General features: G+C 43.7%; 1 protein-coding gene across 3 annotated transcripts; it reads right to left on the bottom strand.

Annotated features, from left to right (window-relative positions):
• Positions 1–364: 364 nt before the first annotated feature.
• LOC125446089 lies at positions 365–27,977 on the bottom strand. 3 transcript variants are annotated; one of them, XM_048519610.1, is made up of 20 exons: positions 27,899–27,977; positions 25,606–25,744; positions 24,314–24,456; positions 23,587–23,704; positions 21,042–21,170; positions 20,216–20,448; positions 18,099–18,198; positions 15,722–15,796; positions 14,417–14,556; positions 13,263–13,416; positions 12,733–12,811; positions 10,287–10,376; positions 10,011–10,098; positions 8,546–8,638; positions 7,323–7,379; positions 6,693–6,721; positions 5,882–5,961; positions 2,672–2,779; positions 2,125–2,219; positions 365–1,772 (listed from the first exon to the last, which is right to left on the bottom strand). In XM_048519610.1, the coding sequence occupies exons 1-20, from the start codon at positions 27,962–27,964 to the stop codon at positions 1,599–1,601; spliced, it is 2,190 nt and encodes a 729-aa protein (XP_048375567.1). In that variant the 5' UTR covers positions 27,965–27,977; the 3' UTR covers positions 365–1,598. The 3 variants fall into 3 exon arrangements, with proteins under 3 accessions (XP_048375567.1, XP_048375568.1, XP_048375569.1); XM_048519611.1 differs by lacking the exon at positions 25,606–25,744 and having other exon boundaries at positions 27,899–27,962; XM_048519612.1 differs by lacking the exons at positions 14,417–14,556; positions 15,722–15,796; positions 18,099–18,198.
• Positions 27,978–27,992: the final 15 nt, after the last annotated feature.

Genomic DNA, 27,992 nt, shown 5'->3' with positions numbered 1-27,992 from the left:
GGTCTGGTGGATCTTGTTCTAACATTTCCTCTGCGGCTGGCATCTTCAGAGGTGTATCACAGAGGGAAGTCTGTTACACACTGTGTCTAGACTTCTCTTATAACACACTTCTCTCTGCAATACATCTCTGATGATGCCAGCCACAGATGCAGGCGAAACGTTAGGAACAAGATCCACCAGACCATGGCCACACAGCCTGGAAAAGCCACCACAACCAGTTGAATCCAGCCTTGAAAGCCTTCGTCAATACATTTATATGTGCAATTCATAAATAATTCAATGGCATATGGTACTAAAACTTCCAAGATAGTTATACTAAAGTAATTCCATACCTGCTTGGGAGAAATGAAATACACAAGAGTACTTGAAGTTAAAAAGTCTTGTCTCAACAATTTATTTGATGGTGATTGAATCATAGAAAAAATGGCAAAATAGCCTCAAGTGAACAGGCATACCTGTACTGTGCACAGTAGAGACCTCATTTTGAAATGACAGCAAGCATTGCCCCCTATAGCAGAGACTTCATAAGCAGAGGGTCCCTTTACCACTTGATTTATATTCAGTCTTCTGTTTGTAATAGAAGAATAGTATCAAGTCTCCCGTGTGGGGGAAGGGATTTTTGTCCACCATGCTGTTGGTTCTCAAGGATCCAGTTGTGGTACTTGATTATGTCTCTATTAAAACAAACCTAGATGTATTTCTTCCCTCCACACTGCCCTTTCTGGTTTTGTCAAAGCAAGATGAATTAAGAACAGGCTGGCAACCTCTGTCTTTGCTCCTGCATATTTTTCATCAGTGGTGTAGCTTGTTCGTGTGGGTTTGCACAGCACCTGTATAAACCAGCTGTTTTCTGTGTTATGTCCATTAGAGATTATTGTTCCCTAATACTGAACTGAGTAACCTTCCTTAACTGTTGGTGGTGGATACTTGAAAATATACAGACCCAACATACTTCTGGTAGTAGCAGAAAAGGAGGAGTTTAGACTTATATCCTGCCTTTCCTGTAAAGCGTCTCAAAGTAGCTGACAAACTACTCCCCTTTCTTGTGACTAGGCCAAGGTCTTTCAGCAGGCTTCATGCATAGGAGCAGGGAAACATCTCCACAATCTATGATGAACACACAGATTATGCCAAAGCAAGCACTGGAAGGGTAAAACAACTCAGGCCAGCCAGATAAAACCCTGGCCAATTGAAAGACTTCAAAATCTTTTGGCCTGGCTCCTGATAAATATATTAGGGCCCAAAGAAAGGGAATCTAATAGAGTCACAGCCACAATTCTGTTACTTGAGGCTACTTGCCTCTCTGATGGGCAGGGATGCAAGGCAAGGTATGTAATTCACAAAGTGCTTCAGCCTGCTCATGGTGTACGCTTTTTAAATTTACGTGTTCAGTCATCTACAAAATGAAAAAGATAGGGAGTAATATACATCAAGTCCCACACAGTTTGTGTGCTAGCACACAGGGCCAATGTTGCTGGACCCCAGCTAAGGGAACTTCCCACATTCCTCTGGTGCAAGTAAATGAGGGTACTGGGGAGCCCTGCTGATGGGATACACTGGCCTCCCTTGCAAGAAAGCTACTTTGGCACCTGCCGGTTTCACACGCAAGTCACTGTTTCTGGGGCATTTCTTCTGGCTGCGAGCTGGACTTTGTAACGAGCTTCTGTCCCTCTTCTGATTATAGTTTCCAGTTTGTTTCTCACATGTTTTCTTCTGGGTTCTGGAATGTCCTCAATTTCTCCTTCACTAATTTCATAACCAAAAACTTCAATCTGGAGGTAAAAGGAAAATTGCAGTGAGGACAGGGATAGTTTCCCAATTAAATTAGTGCTGTAATACTACAGAATATTAGTAAGCATGCATTCATTTCTGAAAAGCGAGTTTCTGCTGGTGTGGAGAAGGGCTTCAAACACACCTGGGTGCCAATTTTTAACTTGCTATGTATACAAAAGACGTTTTCGTCCTTCCCCGCCCCCCCTTAAACCTTGAAAATTCCTGATCGCTATTGAGTGATTTCATCTGCATCCTGTTTAGCAACCTTTCCTGCCAATAATTATAATAATTATTATATTTGCATACAAACGGCCTCTGTGAGGAGAGCAGATTTAAGGTTTTAAAAAACACCTTTGCATTTGTTTGATCCTGCTGGTAGTTCTGCAGATGCTTCCTTGTGGCTGTGTCCAGTTGTTCCCTTGCGTCTGCGTTCGATCCATTAAAAACTAATGGTAAGAAAATAGACACCATGTAGAAGATTGCAACTACCTATGCATACCAACTAAATCTATTTAGGTATTTTCCGCCTGAGACCCTTAAGAACTCTCAGTCAAATGAGAAACTGAGTTTCAGTAGCCTTCCTCGGTGGAAGACAGGAGTTTCACATCTTCCAAGTGGCCATAATTGTTCACTACCTGCTTTGGCAGGCACAGAAACTAGAAACTTTCATTACAGTTTCATTGAGCAAAGTTCTTACTAGCAGCCTCTCAAATGTTAGCCTTCTCTCACAGGGAAAATGCTCCTTGATTCTTGCCTTATTTTGAATTAGAGTAGTTTCCTCTGTCAAGCAATGGGTGTTAATTTTGCAAAAACCTTAGGCTGGTCCCACTGTATTTAATAGTTTTCACAACATCAAGTGGCAATCAGTTCCACAGACTACAAACAGAAGATTTCCTACTTGTGCTAGCGGTCTCCATCATCTGCTTCAGCAGTTCCAGCATGAGGGTCTGAGCTTTATTTTGCCCATCGCTTGATTTTGGTGATTTTGTTGGATTGTTTCCTGTGGCTAACGTGAAAGAAAGAAACTCAGGTTATGTCCAACAGAATTCCAGTTTTATACATTGTGTGAAAAAGCTGAAGGCATGTCATACTTTTTCATTGGGCAAATTTACTGTTTAAAAATCCAGAAAATCAGATTGCTGTGGATGTTTTTAATACATGTGTTATACAAAATTGATCTGAAAAGTGCTGTCTGATTTGGTGTTCCCCACCCCTTCTTTCCTTAAGAGAAATACCAGTCGCCAGACTAAGCCACTGAAGGTTCAAGTCATGCATTCATCTATTGTTGCCCATCAAAGCTTTGGTTTGAAGCTTCTAACTTGGCTCAGCAATATTATCGGATATTCAGGTATTGGAATTTAACATGTTTGTGAAGTGTGCAACTTATATGATTGAAGACTAAAATACATAATCTTTTTGGGACAGAACTGTAGACCAGCATGCACAACAGCATTTTTTCTTCCACAGTGTATTGAAAATGTATATAGCTTTTGCAGTGGTCCTTGTGAACATGATATAAATAGTCCCCCAAATGTATTCATGTTCTTCAAAGGTGCTATTTAGCCAAAGCATGAGCAGTAAACTTTTATACAGTCTTTGCACATAATTTTCCTCTAATTTATATATTTCATGGAAGTGGAGTCTTATTTTGAGTGAGGTGACTGTTACATTGTGGAAAACCTAATTTGCCAAATCAACACTAATTTGATTGATCAGTCAAAATTAAACCAGTAGGGGTGGGTAGTGTGGTGGCCAAGTTTGCAGATGATACCAAATTATGTAGGGTGGTAAGAACCACAAAGGATTGCGAAGAGCTCCAAGCGGACCTTGATAAATTAGGTGAGTGGGCTAAGAAATGGCAAATGCAGTTCAACGTAGCTAAATGTAAAGTGATGCACATAGGGGCAAAAAATCCAAACTTCACATACACGCTACAGGGGTCAGTGCTATCAGTCACAGACCAGGAAAGGGATTTGGGCATCTTAGTTGATAGTTCCATGGGAATGTCAACTCAATGCATGGCAGCTGTGAAAAAGGCAAACTCTATGCTGGGGATAATTAGGAAAGGAGTTGATAATAAAACTGCAAGGATTGTCATGCCCTTATATAAAGCCGTGGTTGCAACCGCATGAAAGAGTACTGTGTTCAGTTCTGGTTTGCCACATCTCAAAAGGATATCCGAAGATAGAAAAATTCTGCAACAGAGAAGGGCAGCGAGGATGATTGAAGGATTGGAGCACCTTCCTTATGAGGAGGAGGCTTGCAGGCGTTTTGGGACTCTTTAGTTTGGAGAGGAAGCGTCTGAGGGATATGATTTGGAAGTCTATAAAATTATGCATGGGAGTGAAAATGTTGACGAGAGAAATTTTTCTCTCTTTCTCCACAATACTACTAGAACCAGGGGCATTCATTGAAAATGCTGGGGGGGAAAAGAATTAGGACTAATAAAAGGAAACACTTCTTCAGCAGCACGTGTGAGTTGAGGAAGGTGTTTGGAATATGCTGCCACAGGAGGTGGTGATGGCCACTAACCTGGATAGCTTTAAAAAGGGCTTGGACAGATTTATGGAGGAGAAGTCAATCTATGGCTACCAATCTTGATCCTCCTTGATCTCAGATTGCAAATGCCTTAGCAGACCAGGAGCAGGAGCAGCAGCAGAAGGCCATTGCTTTCACATCCTGCATGTGAGCTCCCATAGGCACCTGGTGGGCCACTGCGAGTAGCAGAATGCTGGACTAGATGGACTCTGGTCTGATCCAGCAGGCTAGTTCTTATGTTCTTATGTTCTTAAACACAGTTGAATTGTGGGATATTATAATAAAACAGCTAGACAGTGGTGGCGAACCTTTGGCACTCCAGATGTTATGGATTACAATTCCCATCAGTCCCTGCCAGCATGGCCAAGTGGCAGGGCTGATGGGAATTGTAGTCCATAACATCTGGAGTGCCAAAGGTTCGCCACCACGGGCCTAGAATAAAAGAACCAACCCTCTTAGAATTTGTAAGAGATTCCAGGCCTGGAGGGCTGGAACTGATTTCTGCTTATCATCAGTAACTAGTATGTTAGCTGGAGTAATGAATGGAATGTTTCTTCTGAGGTGTTATAGTATTTGGTGCCAATTGTAGTAAATAATTCATTTGTTGTTTTTAAATATACACATGCGATTTTAAACCTGTATAAGGTACTTATATGTTGTAAGCCACCTTGAACCTGGCATACCAGGGAGGACAGGGTATGAAAAAAAATTGGTTCATTTCTATTCTATTATAGAAACAGGTTTCATATTCTTTCTCAGTCAAAATAAGAAATAACTGTTTGGGCCTCGAATTCCTGGCCTTTGTAGCAGAAAGAAGACAAGGAGAACCTACAACTGGAGATGATTTTGACTTTCTTACCCCAGATGTCATGCCCATTCCAGAAATCCCCATTTTGATGTGGCTTTTTTGTGTGCGAAACAAACCCTGTGAGCTTTTATTTTCTGGGCCATTATTGTGTTCTTGGTAAAACTTTATGGATTCTTAGCATTATTTCTCTATCAATTGCACATAAAGGTTATATGGCCAAATGAACAGGGGACCTTGGAAACAAACATGAGCAAAATGAAAAGACTTTCAACACAACTATAAGAAAACACCAAGAAACAAACAACAACAAAACAATCCATTTGAATACCCCCAGATATGACCATGCATGACCTGCATGGGCCTTTCCTCACTTACCTTAAGCCCCGCACTACTTGAGGAGAGTAGCGCGGGGTCCCCCTGCACTCCCCACGAGAGGGGCGGCAACAGCGCTGCCGCTGTCGCGCCCCCTTGCAAAGGGTGCCTTTTGATGACCCAGAGCCGAGTAGATGACCCCGCACAGAGGTCATCTACTTTTCTACTACTACTACCGTGTCGTGGGGATTCCCGGGCACGCACCAGGGATGCCGCGCGCTGGGAATTGCACACAGTGACGGCAGCCGAGGGAATAGTGGGGAAAGGCCCCTTGTCTAGTATTTCCAAGTTGGCCAAACTGACTACGAGGTGTCAGATGCCCTTTGCTATTTGTGACCCGGCAACTGGCAACACTGCTGTCTGAGGAAAAGCTGCGGAATGTTCGCTCACCTGTTTCTGGCGAGGAAGAAGGATGCTGTGAAGCTGGAGTTGGCCCTTGAGATCGTGGGGAAGGTGGAGGGGCTGGCAGACTGCAACAGAGAAAGTGGTGTTTGTTTTTTAACATATCCCAAGGGATTTCTTTCTCTTGCTCCTGTTATAAATCCCTTGGTTTGCAGAACTTGTTCTCCCACATTTTATGGCATTTCACCACCATTGCCGGGTTTTATGGCTAAATATATGAGTAATTTAATCAATCCACATCTCCGCAGATATTTTATGCTTGCTCGGCTAAATGTGTTACCGACTGCCCAAACAAGAGGCAGATATCATGGCATCCCACAGGAGAACAGGACTTGTTCCTGTGTGAGACTACAGCTGTGTTTCACGATGCTCCTTCATTGCAAAGATTTGGCAGTCTATCGGTTGCTTTTTCTCGAGGCCATCTTGAAGAAATTTTCAGTGAGATCAGACAAGGAAATAGTTTCACACCTGCTTAGTGACCATCATCCCCACACTACTGAATCAGTTGCCAGGTTTTTAACAAAGGCACTTGGATCAAGAGTGAAACCTTTGTGTAAATTTTAGTCAATTGGTTTTAACATAATCTGTATTTTACCACTCTTTATATGCCATTAAAGGTTTTGTATTTGTATTTGTAAATCCCTTGGTTGTGCTGTAAAGGCTCCTGCAACCCAGGGATGGAGGGAGAAGACCTACAATGGAAAAGGGCTGCAGGATAGCTTCCTTCTTTTGAACACAACCTGGGATGATGGATTTTACAAATATGGAGCAAACCAACACTTACAGAACAGCTTCTTACCTTTCAGTGGAGTAGGTCTCTGAAAAATCCTAAAGAGAAAGAAGAAGAAGAGTTTGGATTTATATCCCCCCTTTCTCTCCTGCAGGAGACTCAAAGGGGCTGACAATCTCCTTGCCCTTCCCCCCTCACAACAAACACCCTGTGAGGTAGGTGGGGCTGGGAGAGCTCCGAGAAGCTGTGACTAGCCCAAGGTCACCCAGGTGGCGTGTGTGGGAGTGTACAGGCTGATCTGAATTCCCCAGATAAGCCTCCGCAGCTCAGGCGGCAGAGCGGAGAATCAAACCCGGTTCCTCCAGATTAGATACACGAGCTCTTAACCTCCTACGCCACTGCGGAGGAGGTCTCCTTGACCAGAGCTTTTTTTTTTTTTCACAGCAAATTTGCCACTCCTTAAAGACTGAAAGGACTTATCGTTGTTTGGTAACAAACATGGCCACCTCTCAGGGATTTTGTGTGTTTGTTTTTAGCAGAAGTTAAACTTCCCTACCTCACAACAACCTTCTGTCTTAAAATTTTATTCAGCACACTGAATTTAGTTTCTTTAGGCTTGTAGGTGTATGGTTGCCCAGGTTCAGCCTGTAACTCCTAGATAAGAAAGGCCCAAAAGTTAGCACAGAGTCAGTTACTAACCTTGCTTTCCTGAGCAGTGAAGAGTTGTGGCACCTCGTGTTGGCCTGAGCCGGTTTCCTTGGAAGGAAGAGAACAGCAGAGGTATCTTTGCAGTGTCTTCATAGTTTATTGCTACATTTACACATCTATATGTAAGATCACAGGTGGGGGGCCCACCTGTGGCTGGCTCTTCACAAATCTGCCCCAGAGCTTGTCAGATACTCTCTTGAATCTTTGAACACTATCCTTGCTTTCATTACACTCATACAGGAATAAGCCTGAGCTGCAGGCGGGGAGAGTGGTCACCTCCGCTAACATTTTGCAATCTGCTAATTAACTAGACTTCGCAAAGTCTTCAGGTTGGTCCAAGGATGCCATGAGGATTTTCAACCATACAGGGGCGGAAAGTTCTCTACTAAGAACTCAATTCCTCAGAGTGCGTTGTGCCAAATTTGGATTGGGATCAAGGCATGCAAATACAGGGTACTTATGCCCTCCTCCAGCCCTGGGTGCACTTTTTATTCTATTGGGGGTTTCACATGTACATACAGGTTTCACATGAAGAAGCAAGACAATCCCCCTAGACCAGGGGTCTGCAGGGGCTGATGGGATTTGTAGTCCATGAACATCTGAGGAGCCACAGGTTGCAGACCCCTAACCTAGCACTCTCCTCATGTACTACAATCTGAGACTCAGGCATTCTTCCTACCCCAGATAATTCTGTTCCTAGGAGAGAACTTTCAACAAATATGATCTAAACTTTTTGTGGTGGCTGTGGTTGTGACGCAAGGATTTTGTTACGTAGTATTAGTTCCTCACAATTAAGGACAGCTGGGGAGATATCTTCCGCAGAGGCAGGGCAATTATAATGTGTGATACTATCCCTTAGTGATGGAGGGTCATATATGTAGAGCAAAACCATTCACAAATATCCAGCAGACTTCAAAGTTTACTACAATATTATTATGTTAGAGAGTTAAGTTGATTTAACTGTATTTTCCTCTCCCTAACAGAATTTGGAAACTATAACTGAGGGGTTAGATCTTCCTGGCAGAGAATTTTCAGCACCTCCATATTTGAACGATTTTTGGGAGACAAGTCACAACAGTAGAATAATACAATATTGACCTCATAAGGGTCACTATGAAATTAAAAGCAAGAAGCCTGTGTCTGGAAATACACTGGGCTTTAGTAAATAGCAGTACATTAATTCATTATGATGCCTATTTTTGGTGGGGGATTACCATCTTCCGCTCTCTCAGTCGGTTGATTTCAGCCTGCAAACCACGAATCTGCTCCTCTGCTTTCGTTTCTATTTCGTAACGAAACTGCCTTTCCTGGAAGATAGCATCCGAGAGTCAAAAGTTTGGCCGTAAAGATTCTCAAGTTCCATTTTCATCATCTTATATGTGCCATCAATTCGCTTCTGGTTCATGGAGACCCTATGAATCAATGTCATCAAAAACGTCCTGTCGCTAACAATTTAGGTCTTGCAAAAAGAGGGCCGTGGTTTCCTTTACTGAGTCATTCAATCAAATATTATTCTTACTCTTTTCCTGCTGTCTTCAACTTTTCCTAGCATTATTGCTTGGGCAGCCTAATCCAGAGCCGGGGGGGGGGGGCACTGCTGCAGCACGGCTCCATAGCCCCTAGAGCAGTGGTGGCGGCGAAGACCTGTAGTACGCAGGTGCCAGAGGTAGCCTCAAGAAAACCCTTTCTGTGGAGGCTCTACGCGGAAGTGCCCCCCGCATTTCTAGGCTGGCCTGGGCTGCTGGGCTCAATTATTAGTGTTAAACCTAAGACCTAGTTTTGGGGAAGCAGTGTAGGTAACCCTGTTAAGCGTTGTTAAACCCCACTGATTTTCATGCAAAGAACTAAAGCAATCCTTTACCTGGGATTACCAGCTCAGTTGCTGGCAATGGGGCTTGCTTCTGAGTAAACCCTCCTAGGGTGGTGATTCACCCATTGGAAGAGTTGCACGGTTGCTTCAAAGTAAAGCCGCCGACTACCACCAAGCTTACTCCCGAGTAATGTGCGCCTTGGAGCCAACCGTTTTTTCTATACTAAAACCTCAGTATTCAGGTTAAATTGCCATATTGGCACTCTGCGATAAATAAGTGGGTTTTGGTTTGCAATTTGGGCACTCAGTCTCGAAAAGGTTCGCCATCACTGCCCTAGAGGGCTTTTTGGTGGAACAGAAGCAAAATACAACAAAACCCTCCACGCTCCTGAAAAGCTCTCCATTGGGCTCAATGGGCTTACATCACCCAAAATGGTGGCCTAAGTCCATGCCCCAGGCACTAGCGTCCCAAGAGGCAAATCCAAGGTGGAAACCAATTAAGGTTGGCTCCGCCCTGGCCGCACCTCCAGAATGCACCCAGCCACACTGGTGCAGTGTCCCGCACTAGCAGGCCTGGGAAACAGCGGCCACTTCTGAGGTTGGGCACTGCATAGCAGTGCAGCTCCTGGTTGCCCGTGTATTTCGTCCCTCTGCAAGGCTGCACCAACTCCAGAGGTGAGTCCACTGCTTCCTCCTCTGGACTGGGCTTTTACAGTGATTCTTTTTTTCCTCATAATGTGACCAAAGTACGATAGCCTCAGTTGACACACAAAGCAAACACTGTTGACACACAAAGCAAACAGTGAGTTGAAGTTACACAAACTTTTATGCAGCCTGTTTAGCTTCATTTCCTATCAAGGGGGGGATACCTGTGAAAGCTGTTCTTCCAGGTGGGTTTTCTGCATTTCAAATTTCCTCGCGGCGGCTTCAAAATTCTGCAGTAGGCTCTCCTGTTGCCTGCAATCCCACGAAAACAGTTTGCAGAACTCTACTCAGGAAAACATCTAGCTAATAACATCATGCATGGGGCCCCATGTGGCTGGGCTCCTACTGTGCATAATAAATAGCATAATGCTTCAGCTGAGGGCAGAGCCTCCGAGATGGGGTCAGGTGAGGCTAGCATTTGGTGACATTTGGCATTGTACCTGTTGAGTTCTTCTTCCCTGACCCTTTGAAGCCTCTCCTGCTCTTTCATCCTTTCCTCGTATTGCTTCTTCAGCAAAACACGTTCCTCTCTGAAAACAAAAACACATCCATTTGCTTCTCCTCTGGCTCATTCCGCACATGCAGAATAATGCACTTTCAAACTGCTTTCAGTGCTCTTTAAAGCTGTGCGGAATAGCAAAATCCACTTGCAAACAGTTTTGAAAGTGGTTTGAAAACACATTATTTTGCGTGTGCGGAAGGGGCCTCTGAGTGGTTTTCCCTGCCTCGGTCTCTTCACATCCATTGACAAGAGCCAGTGTGGCATAGCAGTGTCATAATCCTGGCTCAAGGCTAGAAAGTGGAGCAGCCTGTAGACCTCAAGGCAGCCTTTCCCTCATGCTCAAGCTTGGCTACGAATTTTCCCACAGGCCTATATTTCCCAGGCACGCTCCAAACTTCAAGACTGGGCCTGGTGAAAATAGAGGGAGAACATGCACCATTCGCTGACAAGAAGACAAAACTCTAACAGAAAGCACATAAGACCCTTTCTGGGGAGGAAGGGCGTTCACTACCTCAAACTGTTGTTGGAAGGAGATAGGGTTGCCATGCCATACCCAGAACCTGTTTCAGGCCCCCCACCCACCCTTTGAATTGGGCAGTTACAGTCCCAAGTACTTTCCGTCCAGTGGTGGGATCCAAAAATTTTAGTAACAGGTTCCCATGGTGGTGGGATTCAAACTGTGGCGTAGCGCCAATGGGGCGGGGCATTCCTGGGCGGGGCTGTGGCAGGGCGCTAACTGCTGTGCGGTCCCTTGGCGGAGAAAGCGAATGCTGCGCCAGGAGCAGGCTGCCACACCCGCGCCGCAGCGGTGCACCTCCTGAACTAGCTGCTTCAAGATTCTGCTTTGGCAGCTACTGGCAGAGGAGGGGCGTAACTAAGGCAAAAATCACGTGGCAAAATCACCAATTAGTAACCCCCTCTCGGCACACACAAATAATTAGTAACCTACTCTCGGGAACCTGTGAGAACCTGCTGGATCCCACCTCTGTTTCCGTCCCAGGAAGATCATATTAATTTAAATCAGGGGACGATATCCGAGATTTCTCCTCAGCTATATGGAGAGTGATTACTCATATTTTCTGTGGTGGAACTGAACTATCTTGAGAAGAGTGAAGGAAAGCAGTGAAGTAAAATGCCTGTTTTGCATACAGAAGGTACATGGCAGGTAGTGAAAATGTTAGCACTGAAAGTATAATCACATTTAATCACATTTAATTGCATTTATTGGTCACTTATATTCAATAATCACGATATGCTTATTCCCGTATTGCTTACTTGCTTATTTTGGCGGAGTTGCTCATTTGTGGGAAGGCCTTCGGCTCTCAGCTTGAGCTGGATGACAACATGGATGTCTACGCTTTCTGCTTTGATTCAGCAGACTCACAAAGGCATGGGTAAAACATGGCCACAAAAAAGAAGCCCCTAACACTTAACAAAAGGAGGCCTTTAAGGGTACACCAGCCAAAGCGTTCAGCAGTGAATCCCCCTGCCTGAACCAAGGTCGGAGACAGAGAGTTGAGTTAGAGTTGCACTTGCCTCTACATTCCTCCTGTCAGACTCTGTGTTTTACCATCCATCTAAGCGGGTGAAGGCCGGGGCACTGGTATGTTATCCTGTCAAGAACTCTGTGATGTATAGGAATTTAATGACTTATCATGTGAAGTTTTGCCTATAAAAGGGACAGTCCCCAAAGCCGAAGTTGAGTCTTTCCTCCCAGGCTGCTATTGCAACCTGTTCCTCTCTAATAAACTTACTAACTTCTTGAAATCATTTTCTTTGTCTGTCTCTTTTTCTCTAATCTGAATTGGGTAACTTATCCTGTTCCCTCTAGTGGGGTAACAAAAAGAATGGGGAGGAGCAGTGTATCCCCTCCAGTGTGGCTGTGTTTTCTTCCACCCAGGTGCAGCAGGAGGCAGGGGACAGTTTACAGCATGCAGAGTCCTTGTCAGGTACAATAAACACCACTAAGCTAGTTGGACTGTTACTTAAGCCAGGGGTCCTCCACCTTTTTGAGCACGCAGGTGCCTTTCGAATTCTGACACAGTGTGGAGGTGCAACCACAAAATGGCTGCCATAGGAGACAGGGCCTGCCACAAAATGGCTGCCAGTGTTTACCTTCAGTTAGAATCCAGCCAAGCAAATCTCCAGTGGCAAATCAGAACCCTTATTGGGCAGAAGCCCCACCTGGCCCCACTTTTAAAAAAAACATTTGGTGGTCTCCACAGGACCCCTGACTGAAAAACTAAACCGGAAACTGCGAAGGATTGACTTTCGTGCATTCCATATTGGGTCTCCGTTTCTTTTTATGACGCTACAGGAGTCAAGCAGGAAAGCCTTTTTCTTTTCACCACACTGTTTCTAACAAGAAGAGTCTTTATTGGTACCTCATCCTCCTTCTGTCTTCTGGCCTTGTCCGTGGAGGTGCTGCTGTTTGGGAGCCTTGGTAGCTCCACGGAGGATAAGCTTGAGTGGAAAAGCAAAAATTAAAAAATATGAGTGAGAAGTTGCACCCCCCCCCCCATTTTCAAAATGTACTGTACTGTGAGATACAGCTGGCCTACCACATCTGGATAATTCCAGATATCACCATGTTCGCTATTTTTCTCTTGCCAGAAGAGGTCAGGAGAAAAAGGGGTCATGGACAAATGTTGTATTCTGGCCCTGTTCATATACTCCAGCCCTTTATTGGTGGGGCATGAACCACAGCTCGGTATTTGTCAGAAAGCACAATGGTGAAGTTCAGACATCTCATGTAACTGCTGTTCCACAACGAATCCAACAATTTTAATAGGGTTGAAAGCTAACAGAATGTTTATTTGACATGTTCTTTAAGAGCAGTTCCTCTGAAGTGCTATTTTTGGGATATCAAGAACAAGGATGGAAATAACCTGAAGAGGGTCACTGATCAACTCACCTTGAGTGGGATCATAGATTGGGAAAGGTTCGTGACTGTCTCTTTGCAACTGTTTGTAAAGTTCATGAAAGAAGTATTTTCCTATCATATCTTGGAAGCCTTGAATGGATAAGGTCTGTCCCTGAGTTTTTAGTGTCAGTTCCAGTTCAGCTGTCTACAGCAAAAAGACAAGCAGTTTGTTAGACAAGATTCGATAGTTAGGTAAGATTAGGTAGTAAACTGGTGTTATGTTGATGCTTTTCTTTTTTTATACCCTGGCAATCTCAATGAACTTTGAACAATGTATTTGTAGTTCTCTTAACTCAGTGACATACTTAAGTTAGAGGCTGTTTTTCCAAGACTATCAGATAATTTGTTAACCTTTTTTGTAGAGGTTACACATACAGGATAAACAGCCTTATTTCAGTGATATTGACTTATAGATCTGGAAACCTAAAATCTCTCACATATTATTCAATTTGCTGCTCTTTTGTGTTATTCCGTTTCCTTATTGGAAAATATAAATATGAGTCTACAATTGTTATTCTTTTTATTGACCTTTTAAAAAAAAAAGGTTTCACACACAAAACAAGCAGGCAAATTATCTCAGTCTGTGGAAAAGGAGTTCACTTCTGTGCTCCCTGTATGGTTGCCATCTCCAGGTTGGGAGATTCCTGGAGATTTGGCCATGGGGCTTCGAGAAGGGAGGGTGCTCAACAGGGTACAATGCAGAGGTGGGATCCAACCAGTTCTCACCACTTCTCTAGAAGTGGTTACTAATTTTTTCTGAGTGCCAAGAAGGGGTTACTAAAGCAATCTCCCTACCCAATAGGGACTGGAGGTGCGTGTGTGCGGTGGCGCCACTGTTTGAATCCCACCACCATCGGAACCTGTTATTAAAATTTTTGGATCCCGCCACTGGTACAATGCCATTCGGTTTGTCCTCCAAACCAGCCATTTTCTTCAGGGGGACTAATCACTTTCGTCTGACGATCAGTTGTAATTCTGGGAGATGTCTAGGTTCTGTCTGGAGGTTGGAAACCCAAAGTGAACTATGTATTCAAGACACAGTTTTTTATGCCTATTAGGTTTCATTCTTGTTTCTCTTGTTGTGACAGTTTGTAAAGCACAAGGCACTGTTTTCATTAGACTCTGGGAGGATGGCATTTACGTACAGACTGACACTTGAGAAGCTGGTCCCGGAGCAGGAGAACGAAAACTGTAGTGAATGCAGGGAGGCAGTCAAATGAATGCAACTCAAGGCCCAGGATGATCTGATCCCAGATGTACAGCACTGTGTCCATGCTCAGGTACCCTGTAACAAATATGCAGTGTGTCTCTTTCTTCAGTAGAGTATAGTGCACCTAGTTTTGCCAAGTCTAGGTTGGGAAACACTGGTAGATTTTAGGGGGGGGGGGAGCCTGAGGAAGGCAGGATTTGAGAGAGGGAGGGATTTCAGTGGGGTGTAATACAGAGGTGGGATCCAGCAGGTTCTCACCAGTTCCCGAGAGTGGGTTACTAATTATTTGTGTGTGCCGAGAGGGGGTTACTAATTGGGTCTGCTTTTCCGTTAGAAATTCCATTAGGTCCCAAAATCATAAAGTCCTGTTGTTTCCTGTGTGGCTGGTTAGCGAAGGTAGAAAACAGGATAATTCTCCCTGTTGGGCTGTTTTAGAAACATGTTTTAGAAATATGGTAAAGTTCCTTGTTTAAGGAAAGTATCCTTCTTTTGATTTCTAGAAACAAAATTAAGTATTTGAAAGTATTAAGTATTTGACAGGCAGTCAATGAGAGGAGAAGTAGTAGTTTCTGTTGGCAGTAGACGATAGGACTTGCTATAACGAGTTTAAATTATGGACAGAAAGATACCAGCTGGAAATTAGGAACTTTTCTTTTACAGTAAGAGTTTTTTACAGTAACAGAGAAATTATTAATGCCCCGCCCCTGGAATGCCTGGCCACGCCCCGTCATGCCCTGCCCAGCCCCATTGGTGCTACATCACTGTTTGAATCCCACCACCATGGGAACCTGTTACTAAAATTTTTGGATCACACCACTGGTGTAATACCACATGTCAGGGGTGGCCAACCTATGGTGCTCCTGATGTTCATGGACTACAATTTCCACCAGCCCCTGCCAGCATGGCCAAATGGCTAATTCTTTTCTCCTTTCCTCATTGGCCATGCTGGCAGGGGTTGATGGGAATTGTAGTCCATGAACATCTGGAGCACCATAGGTTGGTCACCCCTACCATAGGTCCACCTACCAAAGTGGCCTTTCTCTGCAGGTGAACTGCTCTCTGTTGCCTGGAGATCAGCTGTCATCCTAAGAGATCTCCCGGCACTACCTGGAGGCTGGCAACCCTAAATGTACAATAGAGACTATTGGGTGAATATCAGAGTTTACTGTGGTTGGAAGGAATTGCAGAATCAACAGGACAAAAAAGGGGCCTTCTTATTGGATATTGAAGGGTTTCTTACCCACAAACAGAGTGCTGAGGACTGGTTGGAGCATTTGTCTCACTCCTCTCTGTAGGGCTAACTTGGGGTCTTCCTCTGGAAAATGACAAGAAATTCAGAGAGTTGCCCAAATTTAGAAATTTGGGAGGATAAAGTAAGAGAATGTGTTATAATGGCAAACCTTTGTAAACAGAAAGCCAAAATCTGAGTTTGATGAGAAGTGGGAAGCATTTTTTCAGCATGAGGCTGAATCAATAAATGTAAATATGTTGACAGTTAAAGTCATAAGTATTTGTTAACTTGATATATATCAATAGGTGTCAATGAAATCATTTAAGAATAGAATGCTCAGTGGGATAAAAGAGGATAGAAGACTCTCTTTCAAAGTGGTATGTTTATATGTTAATTTGTTAGAATATTGAGTTCCGTTCGGTTTTACTTTCATGGTTAGGTATTTTTCTGTTTGTTATTCTTGTGTTATTTTTCTTGTTTTTTGTTTGATCTTCTTCAGTATAATTATTTTGAGAAAATCAATTTTAACAAATATTTAAAAACCAAGGAATTAAATCTTTGCCTGCTGCTGATCCACAAACCTGTGTCTGCAGACTCCAACCCTTCCTAACCTAAGTAGCTGTGGCCAGATTATATATAAGAGTAAGATTCAAGGGAAGACTGACCATTTAATTTACAGGAAAATTTCCTGGTGGGCTGCTCCTCTAGAGTTTTGCTGGTGGCCAGAAAAACAAAACAAAATGAAGCTGTAGCAACTCTGCTAGAACCGTAGGGGCCGTTTGGTTTTAATAGGTTTTACAAACAGACAATACAAAATATTTCATTCAGGGGACAAACATTACCAAGTGTTCTCTTGGCCTCGTCAGAATTAATGCACCAGAAATTTCTTACTATGTTGATAAAAGAAGAAGAAGAAGAGTTTGGATTTATATACCCCTTTCTCTCCTTTAGGAGACTCAAAGGGGCTTACAATCTCCTTGCCCTTCCCCCCTCACAACAAACACCCTGTGAGGTAGGTGGGGCTGGGAGAGCTCAGAGATGCTGTGACTAGCCCAAGGTCACCCAGCTGGCGTGTGTGAGAGTGCACAGGCTAATCTGAATTCCCCAGATAAGCCTCCACAGCTCAGGCGGCAGAGCTGGGAATCAAACCTGGTTCCTCCAGATTAGATACACGAGCTCTTAACCTCCTACGCCACTGCTGCTCCTTCCAGAAGGCATTATAATAAAACATCTCTTTGGGGGAAATGGACAAAGCCGCCCCCTTTATCCATGCCTTCTCCTCCACCCCACACCCCACCCCGCATCATCAATGTTTTGAACAATAAAAGGTAACTCCTGTAGGAGTAGATTCCCTTTAGAGACAGAGCCATAACTTCAGACTTCCTTTTGAATATCTGAAGCCTTAATGCAGCATCTAACCTTTGGGTAAAGCATTGCTGGACCTTCCAAGACCTAACTGGACACAGACTGGATGGTTTCAGGTCACCAAAAGCCAACTTACTTCCATGCACTAAGAGAGGCAGACTGAAAATACCTTCCCTCCCTGCCTCACCCCGTTTTTGGTTCAGACTTTCAGTCAGCAATGGGTACTAGCAGCGACAGTTCCCCAATTGTCTTTTCCTACTTCTGCCAACTTGCATGGGGAAGCAATGGATGAGCTAATGTAACCCCTGTGTCAGAATGGGATGACCCAGAAAGGGTTGGAGTCTGAAAAGAAGCAGAATGCTGCAGAACTCATGAGGTTGGAGGAAGCAAGGCTACCAGGCTGGGACCTTGATTGATTTTATTAAGCCCTTAACACCTTGTTTAAGGTAACTGCAATGTTGTGGGGAACTAGTGGGAAGGGAGTTTAATTTTTTTTGCTATATTTTAAATGTTAGAATTTATTGTTTCAGGGTTTTTGTGTATGTAAATGGTGAGAGTTTTCTGGGAACCTTCATCATCTTGAATCCCGTTCACCAAGCCTCTGAAGTCTTCAAATACCAACCACCAGCAAATAAGAATTGGACTTGGCAATATCAGTAGACTGTAAATATAAGGACTTGAAAATGCAAACTTAACAGGACTGTAAAGTGTAAATGTCAAATGTTAAATGTTTTAAAATTGTTATTTGTTAAGAGAAGTAAACTGTTTTGTTAAAATTTAGTTCTTTGCAACTCCTTCCAAGTACTGCCCCACAGAACCCACAGAAAGAGGTTGCACTAACATCAGCGCTAATATCGCTGTGATCCCGTCAGCCCTTTGACGCCAATGTGGCTTGCTCCAAGCCCTCTTCCAAGTCCACTATTGGTAGTTTTATGTTTGTTTTGCTAGGGTGATATTTGCTAATTATTTATATTCTTACCCGTAATGACCTTCAAGCCCATGCAAAGGAGAGGACAACTACCTGGCTGCATGTATATGTTCTGCAGGAGCCTTGCCAGATCTCTGTCCATTTCTTCTAGCAATGAGGCTACTTCTTCCAGAATGCTGACACTTTTGGGATTCTGAACAGAAACAGCCACAACAGAACAGTCAGTCAAATCTGATAAATTCACTAGCTCAGTGATAGCGAACCTTTTCGAGACCGAGTGCCCAAACTGCAACCCAAAACCCACTTATTTATCGCAAAGTGCCAACACGGCAGTTTAACCCGAATACTGAGGTTGTAGTTTAGAAAAAACGGTTGGCTCCGAGGCGTGCGTTACTCAGGAGTAAGCTTGGTGGTAGTCGGTGGTTTTGCTTTGAAGCAACGGATGAATCATGACCCTGGGAGGGTTTATTCAGAAGCAAGCCCCATTGCCAGCAACCGAGCTTGCTCCCAGGTAATGGATTGCGCTTTAGTTCTTTGCATGAAAATCAGTGGCTTAACAAGGTTGCCTACACAGCTTCCCCAAAACTAGGTCTTAGGTTTAATGCTAATAATCGAGCCCAGCAGCCCAGGCCAGCCTAGATGTGTATGTAGGGGCACTCTGTTTGCGCGTGCCCACAGAGAGGGCTCTGAGTGCCACCTCTGGCACCGGTGCCATAGGTTCACCACCACTGCTACTAGCTAACCAGTGTAAAAGATTGCTCACTATGGTTTTGTGGCTGTAGATCTCCTGAGATTACAGCTGATCTCCAGCTGACAGATTTAGTTCCCCTGGATAAAATGGCTGCTTTGAAAGGTCGATTTTATGGCATTCTACTTTGCTGAAATTCCTCCCTTCCCCAAACCTCTCCTTCCCCTTGAGTTGGCGATCCTACTTACAGAATCCTGTTCCTACAACCACAATTCATATGAAAAGTCAAAACACAAATATGGCCACAGGGTATCTAAATATACTTATGTCAACTAGGAGTCCAATAGATATTTATTATGTTTACACTCTGCCTTACTTTATAGCAGTTCCGGGCAGCATAAATAGGGTTATCACAATTTATCCCCACGCATAACTTATAAAATAGATTGATCTGCAGCCTATGTTGGGAGCCAAGGGGAAATAAAGAAGACAGTGATGATTGAGATTCTAAAGGCATGTAAGGACCATAAATTAAACTGCAGTCTTTCCTTGGAGACCCCTGGAATTTCTGTGCAGGGCTGTGGAGACAGACTAAGGATTTCTGACAGATCTCTGCATACGCTTATCAAAGACGTTTTGAGGGTGGAGGGGCAGGGTGGCTGGATGAGAACAAGAAACAGGATAGCAGCCATGTGATTTATTACAGGAGACTGGCACAGTACATAAGTAGAGTCTTTTTGAGGATTTGAGGATTTGGATTTATATTCCCCCTTTCTCTCCTGCAGGAGACTCAAAGGGGCTGACAATCTCCTTGCCCTTCCCCCCTCACAACAAACACCCTGTGAGGTAGGTGAGGCTGAGAGAGCTCCAAGAAGCTGTGACTAGCCCAAGGTCACCCAGCTGGCGTGTGTGGGAGTGTACAGGCTAATCTGAATTCCCCAGATAAGCCTCCACACTCAGGCGGCAGAGCTGGGAATCAAACCCAGTTCCTCCAGATTAGATACACGAGCTCTTAACCTCCTACGCCACTGCTGCTCCTTCCCCTCCTCTTTTGGGGGAAGACGGAAGCTTTTTTGGCATAATTTTTTTTGTTATAGTCCCTTTCTGCTCATGGCTGCTGTCTGGAAAACATGGAGTTTGGTAAAGTAGATATGCCGTAGCAATTTCTTAGCCATGATGCCTTCTTTGGATTATCCATGGAAAGATGTGGCGTAGTGGTTAAGAGCAGGTGCACTCTAATCTGGAGGAACCGGGTTTGATTCCCAGCTCTGCTGCTTGAGCTATGGAGTCTTATCTGGTGAATCAGATTAGCCTGTGCACTCCAACACACGCCAGCTGGGTGACCTTGGGCTAGTCACAGCTTTTCGGAGCTCTCTCAGCCCCACCTACCTCACAGGGTGTTTATTGTGAGGGGGGAAGGGCAAGCAGATTGTAAACCCCTTTGAGTCTCCTACAGGAGAGAAAGGGGGATATAAATTCAAACTCTTTTTCTTTTTCTTAAAAAGGGGGTGCTGTCCATTACCTGGGAGGTGGATAACTTTGGAAGCCATGGTTGGAGCTTCATGAAAGTCAGAAATTCTTCAACCAGGAGGACTGAAACTGAATCCACAGACTCTGAGACGGCGGGGGAAGCTGTATGCAAGATGGCTCGCAGCAGAGGCACCGGCAGGAAATAATCTTGCTCATGCAGTGGGGCAGATGCGCCCTGGAGTTTGTGGTAATATGAGAGTACGTTCCTCAGGCATCTGGCTGCAACTGATAAGAGAAAGATAGCTTATTTTCTAGAGCCCCTGCATAATAGATGCTTTGCTTCTCCTAGGCTCATTCCGCACATGCAGAATAATGCACTTTCAAACTGCTTTCAGTGCTCTTTGAAGCTGTGCAGAATAGCAAAATCCACTTGCAAACAGTTGTGAAAGTGGTTTGAAAACGCATTATTTTGCGTGTGCGGAAGAGGCCCTAGAGACACACATTTCTTTTGCCCCATCATCTCTTGTCAAACAGGTTTCCCAAGTTTTCAAAGTGCAGATTCCAACCGCATTTGCCCGCATTAAAAAAAAAAGTATTAGAAGCAATCTGGGAATGAATGGACACACATCACAGCCAACAACTTCTGTTTCATGCCTCTGTCAACAGGCCCCTTCCGCACACGCAAAATAATGCGTTTTCAAACCACTTTCACAACTGTTTGCAAGTGGATTTTGCTATTCCGCACAGCTTCAAAGAGCACTGAAAGCAGTTTGAAAGTGCATTATTCTGCATGTGCGGAATGAGCCTCTGAAACACTATACCCTGACTCCAGGCTTCATGAGGATTTCCACATGATCCTGCAGTTGGCCCTCACTCACCTTTGCTATCTTTCAGGACCTGGAATGCTGGCTCAGAATCCAGAAGGGCCTGGCACCTCAAAGAGATCTCTCCGTCCTTCCAGGATGCAGCCTTATGTGCCACCATCTGTGAAAGGTACTTTAATCTTGCTGAGAAAGACAGGCAGAACAAAGCATTTTGGAAATACTTAAAAACAACAATAACAACCTCTAGGCCACAGTTATGTAGATAATTATGTTAAAGCCACGACCTGCTACATGCTTTGGAATGGGAAGAACCAGTTAAGTCTAGAAGTGAACCATGCATGAATGAAACTTCCTCTCGCAGTTTATTATTATTTTATTTATTAGACTTCTGAATTACTGGAACATGTCCCATGTGGGGTAGCCCCCAAAGGAGGAACCAACTTGGTACGTCATGGAATTATCAACACAGTCCAAAGGAAGTGATTTCTCCCTCACTGTGTGACATTGGAAAATGACCCTTGTCATAATCTTCTACCATGCGTGTTACTGGTTTCCGGTTCCAAAACATAAAGTAGATAAATTCCCAGATTGTTACATTCCATTTCCCATTATAATATAAGGAGAAACATGCTTGTTGGGAACAGTGACCTATGTAGTTCAGCATCCTGTTTCACAGTGGCCAGAGCAGTTGCTGTGGAGGGTCAACACACAGGACTCAGCGTTCATGGACTACAATTCCCATCAGCCCCTGCCAGCCTGGCCAATTTGTAGTCCATGAAAATCTGGAGAGCCGCAGGTTGCAGACCCCTGGATAGAAGCTAAAGCCTTCCTTCTCTAGTGTAGCATCCCAGCTGAGGGATTCAGAGACTCACTGCTTCTAAATATGGAGGTTTTCTTTTGGCCACTGATGGACCTCTCCTCAATTAATGTGTTTAATATCCTTTTCAACCCATGGATGCTCACAGCCATCATCACTGCAGGCAATGAATTCCACAATTTAATTACCAGTTCTAATTGAGTGAAGGACTATTTCATTTTTCTGTCCTGAATTTATTACCCATCATATTTAAATTAAAAGACTTCTTTTGAAATTGCCAGAGTTGTGAGGAGAGGGATAAACGCAACAACCCTGACCACTGGAGAATGCAAAGACCGTGCTTATCTCACACCAGGGGGGTCATGCAGAAGTGTTGTGTTTACGTTATGATCCTTACTCCTAAATGCCTCTGCTAAGAATTTTGCCATGGGCAAGGTAATACAAGGGCTCTTATTCTCTAATAAGAATTTCATGCAAGACAGCACAGTAATGGAGAAATCTTCCTATGCCGCTCTATGTTTTATTGATTTTACTGTTATATTTTAATGTCATATGCGGTGGTGGGATTCAAACATTTTAACAACAGGTTCCAATGGTGGTGGGATTCAAATAATGACTGTTAAAAAGTATTTAAAAATATTTTTAATATCGTCAAAGGCTTAATGGCTGAATCATTTAGGTTGTAGCTTCCAGGTTGTGGGCGGAGTTAGTTTAGCAGAGGCTTCCCGACGTTTCATTTGCATCGGCTGGCATCTCAGAGGATTTGATTCAGGCTGGCATCAGATCTCTGAAGATGCCAGCCACAGATGCAGGCGAAACGTCAGGAGAGAATGCTGCTAGAACATGGCCATACAGCCCGGAAACCACACAGAACCCAAATTTTTAATATCACTTTTTATTTTAAGTATTAAAAATATTAATACTTAATAAAAATATTTTAAGTATTAAAAAAGTGATATTTTAAATTTTAACAATAGGTTCTACAGAACCTTCAGAACCCCCTGAATCCCACCTCTGGTCATATGCTGCCCTGAGCTGACATGGGGAAAGGTGGCCGATACATTGAATAAAATAAAAATAAAATAAGGTTAAATCCTGAAGTCCTGGATTGTTCCTGCACATTCTCAAAGGTAAAAAAAAAATGTCCTATGAAAGATTTAGTGAAGCATAATTTGGCCTGGAGTTTAAAACTGCTCTAATTGGTGATCCCAGTTGCAGCTATTGTGAATTTTTGCTAAGATTATCTTAAATATCCCCCAGTTTTCCATAGAAACATCAAACACAAAGGAAAAAAAAAAACCTTGTCAATTTTATGGCCTTTTAATGCTGGTGTTGAAATGTCCACCCCCCTCCTGCACCCAGATATGTGCAAAATGTATATCTGCAAACTGTACTTCATAAATCTTTTGTAATGGGCTCTGTCCCATGAAAGCTTCTGCTTGAATAAAAAACCTCTTATGCTTTAAGGTGCCATAAGCTTTCCTGCAACAGGTAAACACTGGAACTCACTCAAGCCCCCTGGAATTGTTTCTCAAAAGTAACTACCCTGTTTCCCCGAATATAAGACATCCCCTGAAAATAAGACGTAGTAGTGGTTTTGCTGAAGTGCAAAATATAAGGCATCCTCCGAAAGTAAGACATAGCAAAGTTTTTGTTTGGAAGCATGCCCGACAAACAGAACACAGAAAAATAAGACATCCCCTGAAAATAAGACATAGCACATCTTTGGGAGCAAAAATTAATATAAGACACTGTCTTATATTCGGGGAAACACGGTAATACCCTTCCTGTCAGACAGGTACAGCCTCCATGTGAGCCCACGCAATTTGGCAGGTAAAGTCTGATTAAAAAGTGAACGGAGTCTCCCCTTCAGATCTGGGCGTTCCTCTAGCAAGGTCATCTGAAAAGGAATGGGTAGAAAATTAACAATGGCTGAATGGATTTATACTTTTTTCCCCATGACAATTTTTAGATAGTTTCCTAGGAAAAATTGATATGATCAAGGGGGCAAAAGAAGGACTCATGCTTGTGGAATTAAAGAGACACACATTTGCCTGTCTGCAAAGACACCTTTGGACCAGTTCAGGAGACTTGCAAGTAGTTAACGGTCTTTATGCTGCAGAATTTTGCATTCACCAGTAAACAGCCCAGTGAAACTCAAAAACTCATCACTTTCTTTTGTTCTTTTGGCATGAGCGTTTTAATTTTGCTGCCCTTATTTTCCATTTGTTTTTCTTTGATGTTTGATAAGCCAAAATAATGTTGAAAAGGTAAAAAATGCAACAAAAAAGTTGCCAAAGGGAAACAGAAAATTGAAAAGGGGGGGTTGAATTGCATGAGACAGAAAGATAACCGGAGCAGGGTTTTCCAACTGACCTTGCTGGGGTGAAAAATTCAACACTATCCCTATTTTTTGTAGCATTAATCTCCCTTTGACTTTTCAAGGTCATACACAAGACTGCCTGTTCTGCTGCCCTCCAGGATGCAAGCCAAGCCCAAGATTACGTACCACGCCGTCCTCGATGTGAGTCAGGAGCGAGGTCAGTCTATTTGTCATCCAACCTCCGCTTTGCACCTCCTGAGCAATCTGGCGATAAATCTCCTTCTCTAAGCAAGTGCTAACCTGTGACATCAGAGCCTGATATGGGTCACCTGGAAGAATCCAGAAAATTAGCTGGCACTTGGGCCATTGCAAGGATCTCCCCACCTTGGGGGATTTCCCCCTAAAGTTGTGCCTTCCATTAGCCATGATCGTGTAAATGATCCCAGATGAAGGTTCTCAATCTCTAGGGCTCATTTTGCACATGCAGAATAATGCACTTTCAAACTGCTTTCAGTGCTCTTTGAAGCTGTGCAGAATAGCAAAATCCACTTGCAAACATTTGTGAAAGTGGTTTGAAAATGCATTATTTTGCATGTGCGGAAGGGGTCTAGGTAACACTTGGATAGCTCCTGTTGTTGCAACTGATCTCCAGACTACACAGATCAATTTCTCTTGAATAAAATGTCTGCTTTGGAGGTTAGAGACTATGACATTATACCCTGCAGAGATCCCTGACCTTTCTAGACTTCTTCCCCAAGTTTTCAGGACTTTCACAATCTGGAGTTTACAACGCTATTCTATACAGTATCATGGGAAGCTGTTTCCCATCCTCCAATGTATGCCTTTTTCCCTGTTTCCACAGCCATGGTCTCATTTCCCAAAACCAAGATCTCTTCCTTGACCGCAAATATTTCCCCCTCAAGTCCGGCTAAGAGTTACCCACCACCACCCACAGAGCCCCCTCATGCTGGCCAGGATTTTACACACAGCACTGAAAAATTATGCTTTGGGCCCAAACCAAGAAGAAGAGGAAGAAGAGGAAGAAGAAGAGGAGGAGGAGTCTGGATTTATATCCCCCCTTTCTCTCCTGTAGGAGACTCAAAGGGGCTTACAATCTCCTTGGCTCCGAAGAACTGTGACTAGCCCAAGGTCACCCAGCTGGCGTGTGTGGGAGTGCACAGGCTAATCCGAACTCCCCAGATAAGCCTCCACACCTCAGGCGGCAGAGCGGGGAATCAAACCCGCTGCAAATTCCTCCAGATTAGAATGCACCTGCTCTTAACCACTACGCCACTGCTGCTCTTAACCACTACGCCACTCATGGCACCAGGAAATACTAACAAAAGTATTGTGACATAAGCTAACATTGCTCTTCTGCCAGTTTGGTCTGTATCACCTCTCCAGATTCAGTTTAGGATTCTTCCAAGTGACAGATGTGCCTGTCTCTATCCTTGCCCATGTGCCCGATGGTCGTTTACCTCCTTGGATGGCTTTTGTGGCTTTCTGTAGGACAAAAGCCTTTTCTGCCTCAGAGAGGTCCAAGAAGGCATTAACGTGGCTGTCCCTCATCTGCTGCTGGATGGCATCGAAAAGCCCCTTTGTGAAATTCTGCCATTCCTGCAGGAGGACAAAGGTGTGAATAAGCATCAAACGACCTTTTACCTTGCCTCCCCCAGTGGCCAAAGGAGCCCACGAGCAGGCCTGACCCGTTCCCCCAGTACCTAATACAAATAGGCTGCCCCATGACTAGTTGGCTACATTTCTCTGGGTAAAGTTTTTCTTCTCTTCTGAGACCCCTTCAACTTGTAACACCTTTAAAGGCACCTCTTGGTAGTGTTCTGAGGTGAAGTGAGTTATGCTGCCTCCATGCCTTCCTGAGCGTTTTCTATTTAATTTTGTTGCTGTTACAGCGAATATCCAGTAACAATAAGTGATTTCAGCTCAGCAACTTAATGAGGCGCAGGGAGCAGGCGTTTCTTCAAAGCAGGAAGGATTTTATTGCAAGTGATTTCTTGGCACAGCTCAGCAAAAGGACCCCCACATGGCTGTGCCTCAGCCCTTTATACATTTCCCAGTAACCCAGAAAGGGGGTGTAGGGCAGTCCCACCCCCATAGTGCAAAAACCAGGAAGGGGGCGGTCTCCTTCCATCTAATACAGAGAAAATATCCAAGAATGCCAAAGGGAGAAAACAGTCCCTTTGTACATGCTGATGAGATCAAATCCCAGAAGAAAAGCTTGCACCTTCTTGCCTGAGGTGGTTCCTTGGGAGTGTTAGACAAAGACCAGTTTAAATGATCCAATGAATTCTTGGATCCTGAAAGTAAAACTTCAAACAGTCCAATAGCAAAACAGGGTGACATCTTCCAAGGCTGGGTGACCCTTGGATGCTGGCAACAGATTCGATTAGCAAGTCCAAAGAGGGTCGTTGTTCTTGTCAAAGGGTCGGCTGGGCGTTGGTCAAAGCAGCATTCCAGAGTCAACTTCCTTGTTACTTAATATCAGACTTTAACTGGCTATTGCTTCTATTCTCAGACACAAATTTCAAAAATAATATTTCTAACTTAAACTTAAACATTAGGGAAACCTTAAAGGATAAACACATGTACTTATACTTATGGGCAAGACTTTACAGATACTTATTGGCATGGCTTTCTTAAATCTAACAATAACAAAACCTTAAACTAACTGAAGAACCTAACTAAACTAACATCCTAAACTGCAGGCACATCACAAATTCAATTTAAAAGGGGCTTTTAATACATCCTAGAAAGGCATAAACAAGAGGGAAACCATATAGCATTGGCACAAACATACATATGTGTTCTCTGTGAACCTTATGGAGTCTTCTGAACCACACAAGTCTCCGTGTCCAGGCATAGAGCCAGTGTAGCTAGGCAACCTGACTTCAGGAAAATATTTTGTTTATTTTCCTGTCGGTAACAGTGCCACCAAAAACTCTCACCTTAGACTTTTTAGTTGAACCCAAAGAACAAGATGGCTTAGTTATATTTGGTAGAATGACAGACTGGTCAACAGAAATAAAAGATTCTTTAAATAAAACAGTTGCTTTCTCTTCAACATAGAGTTTATTTAAAAGTACAACAGTGTAACCATTGCAGAAAAGTTCATAAGTGCAATGCTTTTGGATAGATACAGTTTTTCTTCCTATAAAGATCCTTAAATAGACCTGGCTGCAAAGGTTTATTTTATCACTTGTCAGGCAGGCGAATAATTTCCCTGAAACTTAATTTCCTAACTATCCACTTAGAGGCGAATAACTTAATGACACAGATTTCTCTCACAGCGCTTTACTCTCTACCTACACAATTCTGAATTCTCTCACAAACTCCCTCCACAAACCTAGTCAGTCCCACCCTCTTGGGCCCAACTACCATTCAGTCATAATATACTTCAATCACTCCTCCAACCCACACTTTTGTTACTCCACAGCCCTGCATTTTAAATCTACATCGACATACACATAAAACCCCACATCAAATCATAGAAATAAAAACACACAAAGCATTCACCTGGTGAAACGTCACACTCTGGCCCCTTCCGCACATGCAGAATAATGCACTTTCAATCCACTTTCACAATTGTTTGCAAGTGGATTTTGCTGTTCTGCCGAGTAAAATCCAGCTGCAAAGTGCTTTGAAAGTGGATCGAAAGTGCATTATTCTGCATGTGCGGAAGGGTCCATTCAGCCTTCTAATCCCATTTGAAAGCCACTTGATTGGCAGTGCGTTCTGTGAGCTCCCCTGATTAACCTGTGAATTCTCAATGCTGTTCCTGACCCTCTGCAGCCAAATCGAAGCTCCTGAGGTATCAGCCATGGCTCTCTGCGGCCTTTCCCACCAACAA

The sequence above is a fragment of the Sphaerodactylus townsendi genome, linkage group LG16 (assembly GCF_021028975.2).
Source record: "Sphaerodactylus townsendi isolate TG3544 linkage group LG16, MPM_Stown_v2.3, whole genome shotgun sequence".
Lineage (NCBI taxonomy): Eukaryota > Metazoa > Chordata > Lepidosauria > Squamata > Sphaerodactylidae > Sphaerodactylus > Sphaerodactylus townsendi.
The sequence above is the reverse complement of the archived record's forward strand: the minus strand, read 5'-3'. Positions and strand labels throughout refer to the sequence as shown.

Coding starts and splice junctions, on each gene's coding strand:
- LOC125446089 (XM_048519610.1), bottom strand. CDS start 27,964: ATGGCTGATACCTCAGGAGCTTCGATTTGGCTGCAGAGGGTCAGGAAC. Junction 5,962..6,692: donor GAGACCTACTCCACTGAAAG/GTAAGAAGCTGT, acceptor TCTCTGTTGCAG/TCTGCCAGCCCCTCCACCTT. Junction 2,220..2,671: donor GATGGAGACCGCTAGCACAA/GTAGGAAATCTT, acceptor TCTTACCATTAG/TTTTTAATGGATCGAACGCA.